At 40.1% G+C, this 16,119-nt stretch overlaps 1 protein-coding gene across 1 annotated transcript in view; it reads right to left on the bottom strand.

Moving 5' to 3' along the window:
* Window positions 1-14,662, bottom strand: part of ipmkb (inositol polyphosphate multikinase b) — a 25,662-nt gene extending 11,000 nt beyond the window's left edge. The window contains exons 1-3 of the mRNA XM_022669359.2: window positions 14,127-14,662; window positions 3,932-4,017; window positions 666-762 (exon numbers count right to left, since the gene is read on the bottom strand). Coding sequence (XP_022525080.2) covers window positions 666-762; window positions 3,932-4,017; window positions 14,127-14,286 — 343 coding nt within the window. The 5' untranslated portion in view covers window positions 14,287-14,662. The remainder of the gene's footprint in view (window positions 1-665; window positions 763-3,931; window positions 4,018-14,126) is intronic.
* Between the last annotated feature and the right edge of the window lie 1,457 nt (window positions 14,663-16,119).

The following is a 16,119-nucleotide window of genomic DNA, read 5'->3' as shown; positions in this document are numbered from 1 at the left end:
GTTAGCAGCAAGCTACAGTCTTGTAATACTGACCTCCGAACTGCAAAAGAGCAGCTAATGCTAATACTGCTCCAGTATTGGTGTTGCTTCTTTTTAACACAGTACTTCAGCAGATTGGCTTTACTGCTCCTTAATACCTGGCTGGTAGAATTAATACATAAGACGCACTGGATTTTAAGGCACGCTGACGATTTTTGGGTAAATTAAAGGATTTTAGGTTTGCCTTATAGTGAGAAAAATGTGGTAGCTCAAGAACAGTTCGAAGTGTAGAGAGATTAATTGAATGGGTTTCCATGACCAAGCAGTTCCATCCAAGCCTCACATTACCAAACGCAACGCAGGTCAGTGGATACTTCTGGAAATATAGCGCAAAATTAATTTGCAATAAAACATAATTTATTTTATTAAATAGAGTGGTGAATCCAAACATTTAAAAGGCAGAGTATGTTTATTTTGTATAAAAGCAGTGTGTGAATCAGCAGTTGGTCAGAGCTTCACCCAGACAAGCAGCTGCTGTTCTACAGTCAGGGCTGCAGGTTCCAGTGTAAGCCTTTGCATACTGTTTGTGGTTGTATTTGTCACTGATATTTAAATATTTAGCCTTGGAGACGCATGTTAATAGGTTCTGTTAAAGTGGGTGTGGTGTAGGATTCAGCGCTTCTCACCTGTGGGGCTGTCTGCAGACGACCAGGTGCCGTAATATTTGGGAAGATACTGCTGAAGGTCGAGGAGGCAGGGGTCACGGCAGTCTTTTTCATATACCTGCAAAAAACAGTGGATCACAGGATCAGAAAAGATGTATGACGTACTGCAACTAACTTGTGTCTACTGGTTATGAAAAGTATTATTATATATGTCATATTCATTTACATAAAGGGTGAAACTAAACTTTTTTGGCTAAAATAAATAAGCAAAAATACTTTTTTTTTTTAAATCAGTCTCAGTATACATAAGGCATAATATACACACATAAGCGCCAATATAGACTATAAAAAAAAATTGACATGGAAGAAATGTCATTGTTGATGCATCATTAATGTACAATGGAGAGCAGTACACCCCGTAGGAGGGGGAATGGGCACATACACTCAGCTCTTTCTCTCTCTGTGTCTCTAAAAATGTAAACACACTAGATAAGGGACAAGACAACAGCCGTACTCACTGTACATCAGCTCATTACATTACAAACATTAAACTTATTTTCAGCATTTAAATCCACATATAGACCTTCTGCTGTCTTTGGATTGATAGAGAGAAAGCAGACTGTGAGTTACTGTGGCGAGCTGCAATCAGGGATGCCAGGTCTAGCAAATATCCTTCCCAAAGCCTGTCTAAACCCACCTGTTAGAAGCTTAAATTAGCCCAATAGTTTGCAATTGCACCTTTTTGGAGGCCATATTAAATATAAAAGTAGCTATAAATTATATTAAAAAAAAACCTATAAAAAAAACTATCAAATAAGCCCAGTTTGGTGTGAAAAACACAAACATGGCAACTTGTGTTATAGAGAGGCAATACAATTGAATAGCACAAAGGAAACATAAGGATAATAAAAGAAGTAAATACTGATAACTTATATAACAATATATAATATAGAAATAATAAACAGACTTAATGGCAATTTACACTAATTACTACTCAGGTAGAGTCAGCTGACCTAATTTTTTTTCAGCACATACTGTTGCTGAACCCAGACCTGCAGACCAACTGCATCATCAACCCTACATCATTTACCTACTTAAATCCAGGTGGAGACTTTTTTTTGGACAGGCAGTGCATGTTATAATGCCTTTTCATTGAACAACACTGAAGATGTTGACTGATACAATGTAAAGTAGTCACCTTGTACAGCTTGTATAACAGTGTAAATTTGTTGGGCCCTCAAAACAACTCAACACACACTCATTAATGTCTAAACCACTGGCAACCTATAAGTGAAAATGAGTAAATTGTGCTCAATTATTAATTTTTCCTCTCCAATGTAATGTGTTAGTGTTAAAAGGTTTCAGGTGTGAATGGTTAGCAGGGCTGTACAATTTAGTGTTTAGGTAAAATTCTCTCATACTGGCCATTGGATATTCAACATGGCACTTCATGGCAAGACAACTAACGAGTACTGCCAGCAGAGCTTAAAGAAGTGGGAGGTCAGCCTGCAGTGCTCAGACCATACACTGCATACTGCATCAACTCTGTTTGCATGGCAGTCTAAGAAATATTAGAGGGTGTGATCTTTGATTTTTGGTGGCGAAATGTACTGATGTGCTAATTTGTTGCATTTTGTTTGACTCGTATTTGACTCTGTTTAAATTTTGGTACTGGAACTGAAAAAGATGGATTGGTGTGTCCCTATTTTGGACACAGTGTAATTGTTGAAATGTAAACAGAAAAGGGTTTAAATACTCCTCCCGGCTCTTCCTCAGTGTATGCAACCTGCAGACAGTTGTCTGCTTCGCTCTTCCAAAAATGTGGGTGGTTTCTTCCCACAGTCCCTGCTGCTGGTTACATAACTCAGCCCTGGAGGTGGGGTTGGGGTCCATCATTATAATTAACTCATCATTCCCTTTTTTTTCTCCTGTTTAAATCTCTTTTAAACACAATATCAGCATCCCTCCTGGCAGGCGAAATAAGTTACCCCCCAGCACTGCCAGCAAGCTCGTGTCCAACATGAAATTTCACTGAGGCAGACATCTATCCTAAAGCTAAGACCAACTGGTCCCTGTGTTTCAGATGGATTCTGTTCTGAGCTTGGAGGTGAAGCTTGCATGCTGGTCAGCTAAGCTGGGCTAAATCAGCACTCCAGTCCAGTCCCTTGCTCAACCAAAGCCCCACCGCTCGAGAGGAAGAGTCCGGCTTTGCCATTTTTTAAGGAGACAGTCTGAATCAGTGAGGAACCGCAAGCCTCTGGAGTGAACGCTCACTTCTTTATTAATACTAATGAGCTCCAGCAGCAGCAGCTCTGAACATGCTCATCTCCAGCCACTGCACTCATATATACTAAACAGAACTTTCACTCCCTAACATTACTTCAAAAATGTTCAATTAAGTGCTTTTGCATTATGATATGAATAAAAAATCTTACATAATTTCAACACAGATCCCCCATTTTTATTTCAACCCCATTACACTATTCATTTTACTCCCTATACAATGAATTATCAGTTCCTGACATCATCATTGCATCCCTGTACATCTCTCTTGAAGGACAAATTAAAAATAATTGAAATTATTACTTTTTTTAAAACAAAGTTTCATGTTTTTTATTGTCTCCCATCACAATGAACTTCAACTCTCATCAGACTCAACTTTAACTCCCGTCACACTCAACTCCCATCATGCTCAACTTTAACTTATGACGCTCTTAACTTCAACTCCTGTTATGTTCAACTTCCATCACATTCAACTTCCATCACCCTCAACTCCATCAGACTCAACTCCTGTCATGCTCAACTTCAACTTATGACGCTCTCAACTTCAACTCCCATCACGCTCAACCTCCATCACATTCAACTTCCATCACCCTCAACTCCTATCATGCTTAACTTCAACTCCCATCTTGCTCAACTCCCATCATGCTCAATTTCAATTTATGACGCTCTTAATTTCAACTCCCGTCATGCTCAACTTCCATCACATTCAACTTCCATCACCCTCAACTCCTATCATGCTCAACCTCAACTCCCATCATGCTCAACTCCCGTCATGCTCAACTTCCATCACCCTCAACTCCTATCATGCTTAACTTCAACTCCCATCATGCTCAACTCCTGTCATACTCAACTTCAACTCCCGTCATGCTCAACTTCAACTACCGTCATTCTCAACTTCCGTCACACTCAACTTCAACTTCTGTCACTCTCAACTTCAACTCCAATCATGGTTAGGCGTAACAGGTAACAAATACACTAAACAATACTGATGTGTAAAAACTCACCATGCTGTAGAACTTCATCTCTCTGGGTCCTCTGGGAGGAGGCTGGAGCTGCTTGAGGACTGTGCCATCAGGATGCTGCAGTATACCTGAATAAATGAAGAAAACAACGAGGTTTAAACCATCATTAAACTCTTCATTTGAGTAAAATTAATTAAGATTAAAGATGAACACTGCTAGGTTAGGGACGGGTTGGGGTGGAGTGAAGTAGTGCAGTTCAAATAAAAGCAAAATGTCCAACACAGATTCATGGTTTGGTAGGTTTTTATATGTCTGTACTGAGTCAACACATAGTCTATGGCCTAGGGTGTTGTACATGTTTATACTTTAGCATTCATGAGTGCAGTCTTTAGTTTATCCATGAAAGTGAGAGTGCGTAAGCCGCAACACAAGGCTCAGAGCACCAATCACTGCTGCTGCAGTCTGGGTCTTGCGGTGTGTAGTTTGATTTTCAGGAGGCGTGTATCAGGCTATTGCAAAGATTTAACGGAGAAGCAGAAATTGGCCCTAAAAAAACTTGGTCTTAAAGAAGGGCACAGGCCTGCCACAGGTGTAAGTGATTCTGGCTCTACCTCTGCTCACAAAAGCACTAATTCAAACCTGGTTTCAAATTTCAAAACAACATAGATCACTACAGTCGTGCATCATTCTGTAGTTCTCTGTATGCCCATATTTGGGGTTCCATATCTAAATGAATCTATCTGAGTTTCTCAATAGGCAGAATAAATGGACTTTAAAAAAAAAAGAAAAAAAGAAAATTCACCTCAATTACATTCTGTGGTAAATAAGACTAGATTAGTTTTAAACCCTGTACATTACTGGATCCTCTAAATTATGAGATTATTTAAGAATTAGTATAATGCTAAATGTAAGCTAATGTTAATGTGCACCGAACTGACATTACAAGAAAGCAGCACAGAATGAGAGCACACTGTCGAATACATAAAACAAGTGAACTTCAGTTTTATCACGTTTGGGTTTATTATTCTTCTTCTTTTCAGATGATGATAATTAATGTATTAAAAGAGCTCAAAAAAACTTTCAGTCTGGTGATAATAAAAAGTGTAGTTTGTGTTATTTTTCGAGCTTCTACAAGACCTATCCAAAAGAGCTATTTTTTTTTTTTTAAAGAAAAATGTTTATTAAGAACAGATCTCTGAAAGATTAAATCATACAAACAATGCAAACAATAATCCACAGGACTAAACATCAGTAAATCAGGCTACAAGAATGATGTCTGAAAGACTTTCCTCTAATCTAATACAATTTAACATGGTTTAAGAATAAAAAAAATCAATTAAAAAAAAAAAAAAAACACACACAAAAAAACAGTAGTAAGGCTATGCACTGCACAATCATTAAACCCAAATAGAACAAGAACAATGATATAATTTACAATTACTTTTTTTCTCTAGCATTATATTTTGGACACCGTGCTCGCATTCTGAGCGTCTGTGCTGTGACATCAGTTCAGATCAGTTCAGTGCACGGTAGCATTGCCGCAATTGTAGCATTATTTTAATTAAGACTTTTAAGTGTCCTCAGAATTCAGAGGATCCAGTGTTTAGGAGGAAAATGTATACAGAATAAAACGTACAGGGTTCTGAATAGGGGTGTCACGAGTTCGATATTTCATCGAAATCGATCGAAATTATGTCATGGTCTCGAGCATCAAAGTCAAAAAGAGGATCGGCGATCCCTCCCGCAAATGGCGCAGCACTTCTTAAAGAAAAACTTGAAAATATAAAAATAACAGTTGTTTTGTCTCGCCTCAAATATGTTAATAGTTTTGGTACCTTAAGGAGCATCTTTCTCTCAGATAAAGTTAATAATATATCTTTATTAAAGAAAAAAACTTGTCATTCTCAGAGACCGAAAAAGTCCTAAAGTCTTATTTTTCATGTTTAACTGTTATAGTAGGATAGAGTTCAGTTTGTTAAGGCTCTAATTGTTCTATTATTTTGTACATGACTGTTCCTGTACTTTTTTATTATTTATTTTGTTATGTGCACACTGCTGCTACCAAAAAAGCCACTAGATGGCATTACAAATAAATCTTAATTAAATTATTTAAATTTGACCATTAGTGCCTAATGTGGTGTATTACAGATCACTTGTATCACTTTGCATCAATTATATCAGGCCCACATTTTGAAATAAGATATTGTAAATTTGAGGAATCAAACCAATGAATGACCATAGACTAATCTAGAACTGGCATAGGCCTCTCTGCTTTAAAAAAAAGAAAAAAGAAAATCGAGAATCAAATCGAATCGAGGATTTAGAGAATCGTGACACCTCTAGTTCTGAACATATTTATTTACCACAGAATGTGACAAAGGCAGGTTTAAAAAAAAAAAAAAAAAAAAAAAGCCCACTTATTCTGCCCATATAGAAAATCTGCTTAGGATTCAAGGAGATTTTATTGTCATTCGCATCACATGTGGTACATGAGGTGGAACGAAATTGTGATCTCACGATCCAGTTTTACACCCAAAGAGCTGTGATTAATAGATATATAGATAAAAAAAGAATACAATAAAAGAAATAGAATATACAAAACAGATAAATAAATATCCCAAAGAATAAAAAAAATAAATAGAGAGTAGAAAGGTTTAGCAACATGAAGTCCAGAGTGCAAGTGTGCTATAGCAGCATGATAATGTGAATTAGAGCAGTGGAGATAAAGTGTCTCAGTGCAAGTAAAGTGACCATGTTTGTAAACAGTAAACAGTAATTTGTCCTTGGTGTCAGTGCAGTGTGTTTGTTAAGTGGAGTTTAAGAGTCTTACAGCTTCCGGAATGAAGCTGTTTCTGAGTCTTGTTGTTTTGCACTTAATGCTCCGCAGCCTCCGGCCTGAGGGGAGTGGGACAAAAAGTGCGTGTGCTGGATGGGTGGGATCCTTCCTGATGCAGGTGGCCCTTTTCCTGCACCTGGAGGTGTAAATGTCTGTGGTGCTGGGGAAGCTGACTCCAACAATCCTCTGTGCAGCCTTCACCACCCTCTGCAGTGCTTTCCTGTCTGCAGCAGAGCAGCTTCCATGCCACACATTGATGCTGGAGCACACGACGCTCTCCACCACACATCTGTAGAAGGAGGTGAGGACTGTGCTCCCGAGTCCAGCTCGTCTCAGCCTCCTGAGGAAGTAGAGCCGCTGATGTGCCTTCCTGACCAGAGTGGAAGTGTTGTTGATCCAGGTGAGGTTGCTGGTCAGGTGCACACCCAAGTACCTGTAGCTGTCAACCACTTCCACCGCAGAACCTCCAATGTGCAGGGGGAGGTGGGCATGCTTGCCCCTTCTGAAGTCCACAATCATCTCCTTTGTCTTTTTTACATTGATGCAGAGGTTGTTTTCTCTGCACCAATCCTCCAGGTGTCCCACCTCCTGCCTGTAGCTGGACTCATCTCTGTTCGTGATGCATCCAACCACTGCCGTGTCGTCCGCAAACTTCACAATATGTCAGCCTGGATGGAGAGGTGAGCAGTCATATGTGAGCAGTGTGAACAGGAGGGGGCTCAGCACACAGCCCTGAGGGGAGCCAGTGCTGAGGATTATGGAGGGGGAGGAGATGTTGTGAATCCTCACAGACTGCGGCCTGTTGGTCAGGAAGTCTAGGACCCAGTTGCACAGGGAAGAGCTCAGTCCAAGTGAGGAGAGTTTGGTTATCAGTGTCTGAGGAATCATAGTGTTGAAAGCAGATGTGAAGTCCACAAAGAGCATCCGAACGTAGGAATCCTTCTGCTCCAGGTGGGTGAGGGCAGTGTGGACCACGGAGGAAATGGCATCCTCTGTGGATCGGTTCTTCCTGTATGCGTACTGGTGTGGATCCACAGTGATGTTGATGGTGGCTTTGATGTGGGTCTGAACCAGTCTTTCAAAGCACTTTGTGACTATCGGAGTGAGGGCTACTGGCCGGTAGTCATTCAGACCTGTCACTGTGGAGCTCTTGGGGACCGGGATGATGGTGGCGGTCTTCAGGCAAGTGGGGACAGCTGCCTGGATGAGGGACGCGTTGGCCAGGACGTCCGAGAGCTGGTCTGCGCAGTCTTTTAGCACCTGTCCAGGGATGTTGTCCGGGCCGGCAGCTTTCCAGGGGTTAATCCTCCTCAGCGTCCTCCTTACTTCTGCTGGTGTCACGCTGAGGGGCTCCTCTCCTGGTGAGTGTGGGAGTCTGGTGCTGGGGGGTGTGTCAGGGTTCTCAAAGCGGGCGTAGAACGTGTTGAGAGCCTCAGGCAGGGATGGGTCTTTGGAGCTTTGTGCAACGTTAGATTTGTAGTCCGTGATGCACTAGATGCCCCTCCACATGCTCTGTGGATCCTGGGAGGAAAAGTGTCCCTGGATTTTCTGAGCATATGCAGCTTTTGCCCTCTTAACTCCAGCAGTCAGCTCTCTTCTAGCCCTCCTGAGTTCGTCCGAGTCTCCAGATCTGAAGGCAGCATCCCTGGCTTTCAGCAGGGAACGCACCTCTGCGTTCAGCCAGGGCTTCTGGTTCGGGTAGCAAGTCACAGTCTTGGTAGTAGTGACATCCTCCACACACTTGCTGATGTACCCGAGAACAGCAGATGTGTATTCCTCCAGATCCAGCTCCCCCTCACACTCAGCAGCCTCCCTGAAGACCTGCCAGTCTGTGCAGCCGAAGCAGTCCTGCAGCACAGCGGCGCCGTCACTGGGCCACACCGTGATGGTTTTCTGTGTGGGTTTTGAGCGTCGCAGTGGGGGGTGGTATGCGGGGACCAGCATGATGGAGATGTGGTCCGATAGCCCGAGGTGGGGGCGGGGGAAGGCTTTGTAAGCGTCTTTCACAGAGGAGTAAACACGGTCCAGCGTGTTATTACCTCGCGTTGGAATGTTCACGTGTTGGTAAAACCTTGGCAGCGTGTTCTTCAGTTCTATGTGGTTAAAATCCCCCGCTACCACGTAGAACGCGTCCGGATGCTTGTTCTGAAGCGAGCTGATGTTGTCATAAAGCTCCTTCAGCGCGTTGTTAGCATTAGCATCCGGTGCTATGTAAACAGCAATCACGAACACCGCCGAAAACTCACGAGGCAGATAGTGGGGACGACACTTCACAGTCAGCTGTTCTGTCGCCTCGGAGCAGTGGCTGTTTACCAACACGCAGTTTGTGCACCAACCTTTGTTTATGTAGACGCACAAGCCGCCCCCCCGGGCTTTCCCGGATAGCTGGCTGCGGTACGCTCGGAAGAGCTGCCGGCCGGCGAGCTGGAAGGCTGAGTCCGGCATGGTCTTGTTCAGCCAGGTTTCCGTGAGACAAATCACAGCGCAGTTCCTCATCTCCAGACACGGAACTTCAAATACGAGCATTAACAACATGGGGCCGACTACAAAATGACGACAGGACTGCAGTGGTCTATAGCAGGCTGTTTGGCTTCATTTCTATAGAAAGGAAAGGAATGGAACCAACATGTGTTCAACTGCACTGAACTGAGCGGTCTCTTAAAAGTTTACAGACAGTGTTGTATACAATGTAGCCTGTGTGAGTGCCCTACACCTTTGTACACATTTATACTTGTGCGTTAACAACTATGTTGTTAATGCCTTTGCAGTCTAACCATGAAGATGGAAATGTGTGGGAGGGAACACAAGGCTCAATCACAGCATGTCAGTCTACAGGCTTAGATAGGCTTGGTGTAGAAGTATAAATTGGACTTTAGTATTTTGTGCTATACTGTACTCATGCTGAACCAAAAGATCCAAACCACAGTGAGAACAGAACCATGACTTTTGGGTACCATTATCCCCCCCATCACTAGTGATGCCCCAACACACAACTAGGGTAAAGACTAACACATGCTTCCTCCAATACATGTGAAGTCAGCCACCGCTTCTTGAGCTGCTGCTGGTGCAGCATTGCCAAATAGTATCACAGCGCGCTCGGAGGAAAGCACAGCGCCTCGGTTCTAATACATCAGCTCACAGACGCTCACAAACAAAAAAGAAATAATGAGTTAAATTTTTTTTATTGTTTGTTTTTTTTGCCAACCTTTTGGCCAACAGAGGGCCCCCTGATCCCTGGGGCCACAAGCAATTGCATGGTTTGCATGGTGGTAAAAACATGTGTGGACATCTTTGTGATGTTTTTAGTTTCAACTGTCCGAAAACATGCAGTGCAGAGGTAAAGAAGAAGCTATTATTCATTCATGCTCACAAAGTCTTCTATTCTTGTAGATTATAGTTTAAGGTCAGCATGTGTGACCTGGAAATGTCCTAATCACACTCTGACACACTTCAGATTTCAGACCACAGCAGAACACAGCTGAGGAGAAACGCTGGCGTGTTGATTACATCAGAGCGTGGGCTGAAGGCTCAGAGATCCGGGCTGGATGAGATTGGAGATTACGGTGATGAACTCTGACCGGCTCGAGATTTAGCCTAGACTCAGCGCAGAGGGAGCGAATGAACAGCTCTGAGAGTCTGTGATTAATGAGAGCGTTTGGCAAGCAAAACAAATATTTAAACAGAAGGAGTGAGTAGCACTGGTCAAGCAGTTCACACTGGATCACCATCTCCTTTAAAGCTCCAAAATCCTCACAACAACCACAACTACAACAAAAACAACAAACAGTTCAGTCAGGTTTGATGGCTTCCGAACATGGACAACGCACTTTAAATCACACCACAGATTTAAAAAAAACCTTTTGAGCGTGATGGAGAGAGAGCGCCATCTACCCACCCGGAGGGAGAAAGGCAAATTTTGCTCCCTCTGGGTGCCGGCAGCTGATGGCAGAGCCACATAAACGGGATTCAAACCTGCAACCTCCTGCTCATAGTGGCAGCACATTTGACCGCTTGACCACTTGGTGCCCCTAGAATCTGCTGATATTGACTGGAATCCATGTTACCCTCAACTTTAAAACGATTCCCAGTACCTGCACTGATCACACAGCCCCACAGCATGATGGAACCACCACCAAATTTTACTGTGTGGAGCAGTAAAGTGTTTGTCTTGGAATGCTGTGTTCTTTTTCCTCCACACATAAATAACCGCCCTCCAAATAACTCAACTCAATTTTAGCTTCATCAGTCCACAGCACCTTATTCAAAACTAAAGCTGGCTAATCCAAATGTGCTTAACTTAAGCATACCTTAAGCGACTCTGTTTGTGGCGTGTGCTCAGAAAAGACTTCTTCTGCATTACTTTATCATACAACCTCTCTTTATGCGAAGTGCAGCAAGATGATGTTGCAGGTCTTGACTATGACTGTTCTCATCATCCTTCTCCTCTGCTTATCTGAGATTTTTCTTGGCTGCCACTTCCGGACTTAACTAGAACTGTGCCAGTGGTCTTCCACTTCCTCACTAATATAACTATTTCAAATATCACTGTGTTCATCTGCTATATGATATATTTAACTAAAAATGCTGATCCAAACAACCAAGGATTTATAAAGGAAAATTATCACAAAATTTATTAGGGATGCCCAAACATTTTCATACCACTGTACAAAATATTGATATATTTTTCCAGCTCTATTATAGATAAATAATTATAGACAGATTTTAAAAACAGAGAGTAAAAACAAGGTAAACTGATAAACTATGACTAGTCATTTATCATTTAGGCTAAAACAGCTTGACATGGGCCTATGAGGCTGACACACATACAGACTGACGTTGAAGAGCTTGATATAGTAATAAAGCTGACTGCTGCTGAAATACTGCGGTGTAAAGATTACACCACAAGCTGCTTTAACTTCCTGACTTACTAGATGATTCAATGACCTGGATGAGTAAACAGCTTCAGACACAGCCCACAGACATGTGACCAGTAGTAGGCCAGTCACGATACTTACATTATCGACTTATTGTATAATAAATGGACATGACCTCAATAGTATCTGATAATGGTGATATGATCTATTGTGTTTGTTTGTATGTTTGTTCACATATATAACAGTGAACAGTATTTTAGCCAGCCTTGCAATATTTACCAATGCTTCAATAACTGTGACTCCATACACGCAGTGTGGACAGACTGCAACATATTCCCAAAATATGACTAATTAAAATGTTGTTAGAATAACAAATAAATTATACACTTTTAATGGCATTATATCATCATTATATCAGTGGCATTTAATGGTCTTTAAATTATACATTATATTAATAATTTCTGGGAGAATATATCATCCACAAAAATATGATAAGCCTACTAACCAGCCTGAGAAATCTAATTCATTTAAATTAATTTACTATACAGAGAAAATAAAGATCATAATACTACTACTAATAATAGATTAGTCTCAATAACCAAAAATACAACACACACAGTCCCACGCCTAGTCATTTTTTCTGGGTGTGTGAGAAAATATCAATATAGTTTTTAGTTTAGTTTAGTATAGATGGGTGTCAGACGTGATTCATTTTTGTGTTGTGTTTAAACCCCACCGTCTAGATGGGAGATTTGTACTCTTTCATTAGATCCCACTGTTCTCATTGGATTAAAAAAGTTAACTCGTAGTTTACACAAATTTTATGAATATGATATGATGGGATGATATTTATACTTTGAACATTTGTTAATGAATACAAAAAAAATACACAAGATATCATGAACTCCTGTTTTACGATAGATAATATAGCCAAGTTCTTCAATACTCAGCCCTATTTTTACTAGTAAAAGGTAAAAAAAAAAAGATACAGGTACAGACACCTATAATTACTTATTCTCACAAATTCTCACTGTAATTAATTCTGACTACTACAAACTGTAAATTTAGACATCACTAATATTATTACCAAAAGCTTGATTTATAGAAATCTAAAATTTTATTATTGAGATATAAAACATATACAGCACATATTCTCTTTTTTAGGGAAAAAGATCCTATGACTATCAGCTTAAACTTAGTGATCAGAAAGGATTGTTCTAATAAATCAACATTAACTGATTAATGCATCATAGCCTGAATGAGCAGTCTTTTTATTTTAGATTTCATATATATTCAAAAATGTGCAGTTGTACTTTTTCCTCAAGAGAAAAATAAATAAATGTTTATACACATTCCCTCACTTGTATATTCTATTCTTTATTGGTCTATAATAATAAGAAGAATAATAATCTCCAAAGTTAGGTTGCGTATTTGTGTTTCGTTGCTATGGGAAGCTACAGTATGTTATGCAGTGTGCAGATGTGGGCAGGTGAGGTAATCATGCATTATTATTAGGTCAGTGTAACAAGTATCAGTTTCAACTCCTCAACGTTTGAGTTTAAATGAAATATAGAACCTTGGTTGTAAAACATAAAAATCTGCTGAAATAATGGTACCTGTATGGCCAAACGATTTGTACAAAACATGAAGTCACTAAAAATAAAAACAGGAAAACAATTCATTTGTCATTTTTTTAAAAGTGGAAGCTTAAAGCCAAAGTTAAGGCAATTTAGGACACATTAAAAAAGATTAAAGATTAAACTTGTAATATCGTATATAGAATATAAATTATACACACAATATACAACAACAAAAAAAGACTTGCCATTTTTCATTGTTCTGAGATAAAAGGTACTGCATTTAAATTATGATTACTACTACTACTACTACTACTACTACTACTATTACAATCCTACTTCTTTGGTGTGGCATGGACTGCCCTTGGCCTTCATTATTAGACAAAAAAACTCTATAGTTTTCTTTTTTTTATTCTAGCTAAGAATCAAAACACAAAATAAAAAATATTACTGGTTTTTTTTTTCATTTCTAATTATAAAACCAATATGTATAATCCTATAACCCATTTTGTTGCAAAAATTGAAGAATAAGATAATCACATCAGGGTTCATCTTTTTTTATTTTTACTAAAATTTTGATTGTAAGGGAGAAATTTAAAACCTAGAAAACTGGATAATGTATAAAAATGAATACCTGCTTCTTCTTTACTACCATAGCTTAAAACAACAAAAAGCAATATTGACGTTTACACACAATATTATAATTTCTAATTTTGCCTCAAATGGACAGAAAATTGAACTGAAACATTACAATTAACCCTACAGGACTCGCAACCACGACAAGCAGGGGCTACGGCAAAAAAATCGTTGACTAATCGATAAATCGACTATTATAAAAAAAACGGTCCGATTAATCGCTGCTGGTGCAGCTGTAGATAGTATGTATGCTGGTTGTCAGTCTGTGGTTGAAGCGGTTCAGACTAATAGAACTGTAGTTAACAGTCACTCACCTACTTTATCCACCCCGTACTTGTGTCCGGCCACCTGGTGGGAGAGCGGCACGCAGCCGTTCAGGTGCGGACCGGACCCGGGACCAGAACCGGGACCGGACCCCGGGTCACTACAGATCTCCAGCCGCCTCTGCAGCGCCACCGACGACGGCGAGTCCATGGGAGCTGCTGCTGCTGGTCGCGTTCAGTTGGGCTCCTGGTCCCAGATCAGCGGGACGGAGGACAGACACATGCCGGGATTACCCGCAGCTCGGAGCCGCGCACCGCACGGCCCTCCCCGCCACACCGCCCGCCATCGCTCCGTCCCCGCTCCGTCGGTTCGTGTCGGACTTTAAAGCCCCCGGTTACTCAGCCCGGCCCCGGCCCACCTCCGCCCGCTCTATCACGCGCCACTCCCCGTGTGTAACCAGAGACCCCCGGAGTACAGTCCCGACCCCCAGACCCGCGCCATGCGCTGATCTTATCGGTGTTATGATGCTGTGTTTGGGCTGGATGAACTCCGGTCCTCCGCCGCTCCGTTTCTCCCCCAGCAGCGTTTGTTTGCTACTCAAACGCGCCGTGACGTCACGGTGACAGCGAGCTGTGCAGCGTTCAAGCGCCACTCTGTATTTCTGTACTATCTGATCAGACATACATACAGCTCTGGAAAAAATAACAGACCGCTTCAGTTTCTGAATTAGTTTCTCTGATTTTGCTATTTATATGTATAAGTTTGAGTAAAATACACATGCTGTTTAATTCTATAAACTACGGACAACATAATGCAAATTGCATTAATGCAAATTGCAATCAATATTTGGTGGAATAACCCTGGTTTTTAATTACATTTTCATGCATGTGGCATGTTCTCCTCCACCAGTCTTACACATTGCTTTTGGATTATTTTATGTTACTTCTGGTGCAAAAAAAAATAAAGCAGTTCAGCTTGCTTTGATGGCTTGTGATCCATCTTTCTCTTGGTTATATTCCAGAAGTTTTATATTTGACAAAAAAAAAAAAAACCTAATCATTTTAAGTTGTTGCTTATCTTTTTCCAGAGCTGTAGCGTAAATAAAATAATATATAATAATATAATGTAATGTAATGGATCTGCTCTCGCCTTGCACTGTAATAATACCACTTAATCCAGTTCACACTACATACACTACCAGTCAAAAGTTTGGACACACCTTCTCATTCCAAGTATTTTTATGGGTTTATTTATTTATTTAAATTATTTTCTACATTGTAAAACAATATTAAATATATGAAAACAATTAAGGAACACATATGGAATTATCTAGTAAACAAGAAAAAAAGTGTTTGTCCTTCTCATTCCCTTGACCTAAACTTGATCAACTGAGAATGTGATTTTTGATTTGCGATGAGCTGGAGCTTCACAGCATGAAGGAAAAGCAGTAACTATTGTTCAGAACCTCCAGGAACTCCTTCCAGACGCTATGAAAACTATTTCAGGTGACTCTCCATGAGATTAAAATACCAAGTGTGTGCAGATCTGTTCTCAAAGACAAATGTGGCTATTTATTAAACATATTCTGGTTTGTTTAACACTTTATGTTTTGTTTAAAATAATTTAACTTGTGTCCCTGTATAACTTTAATGTCTTCAATATTAAATTTACAATGTAAAAAAAACACATACTCACCAGGGGATTAAGACAGAAAGAAAAAAACAATATTCAAAATACACAGTTTATGTGCATTAAAAAAATAACATAAGATAATTTTGAGACAGAGCAGAATAAGCGTCAGGAAATATACAAACAATATACATATATAAATGTTTAAACTAAGATTAGACTTGTATTATATATATATATATATATATATATATATATATATATATATATATATATATATATATATATATATATATATATCTACCTATATATAATATATTAATACAAATAGAATACGATTTGTAGAAAGACATGTCATTTTTAAATGCTAACAAACTGGGTGAGTTTTTAAGCTGTGAATTTATTTTCCAGTCA

Source organism: Astyanax mexicanus, chromosome 15, assembly GCF_023375975.1.
Source record: "Astyanax mexicanus isolate ESR-SI-001 chromosome 15, AstMex3_surface, whole genome shotgun sequence".
Classification (NCBI taxonomy): Eukaryota; Metazoa; Chordata; class Actinopteri; order Characiformes; family Acestrorhamphidae; genus Astyanax; species Astyanax mexicanus.
Note: the sequence above shows the minus strand (reverse complement) of the source record. Positions and strands in the feature narration are given on the sequence as shown.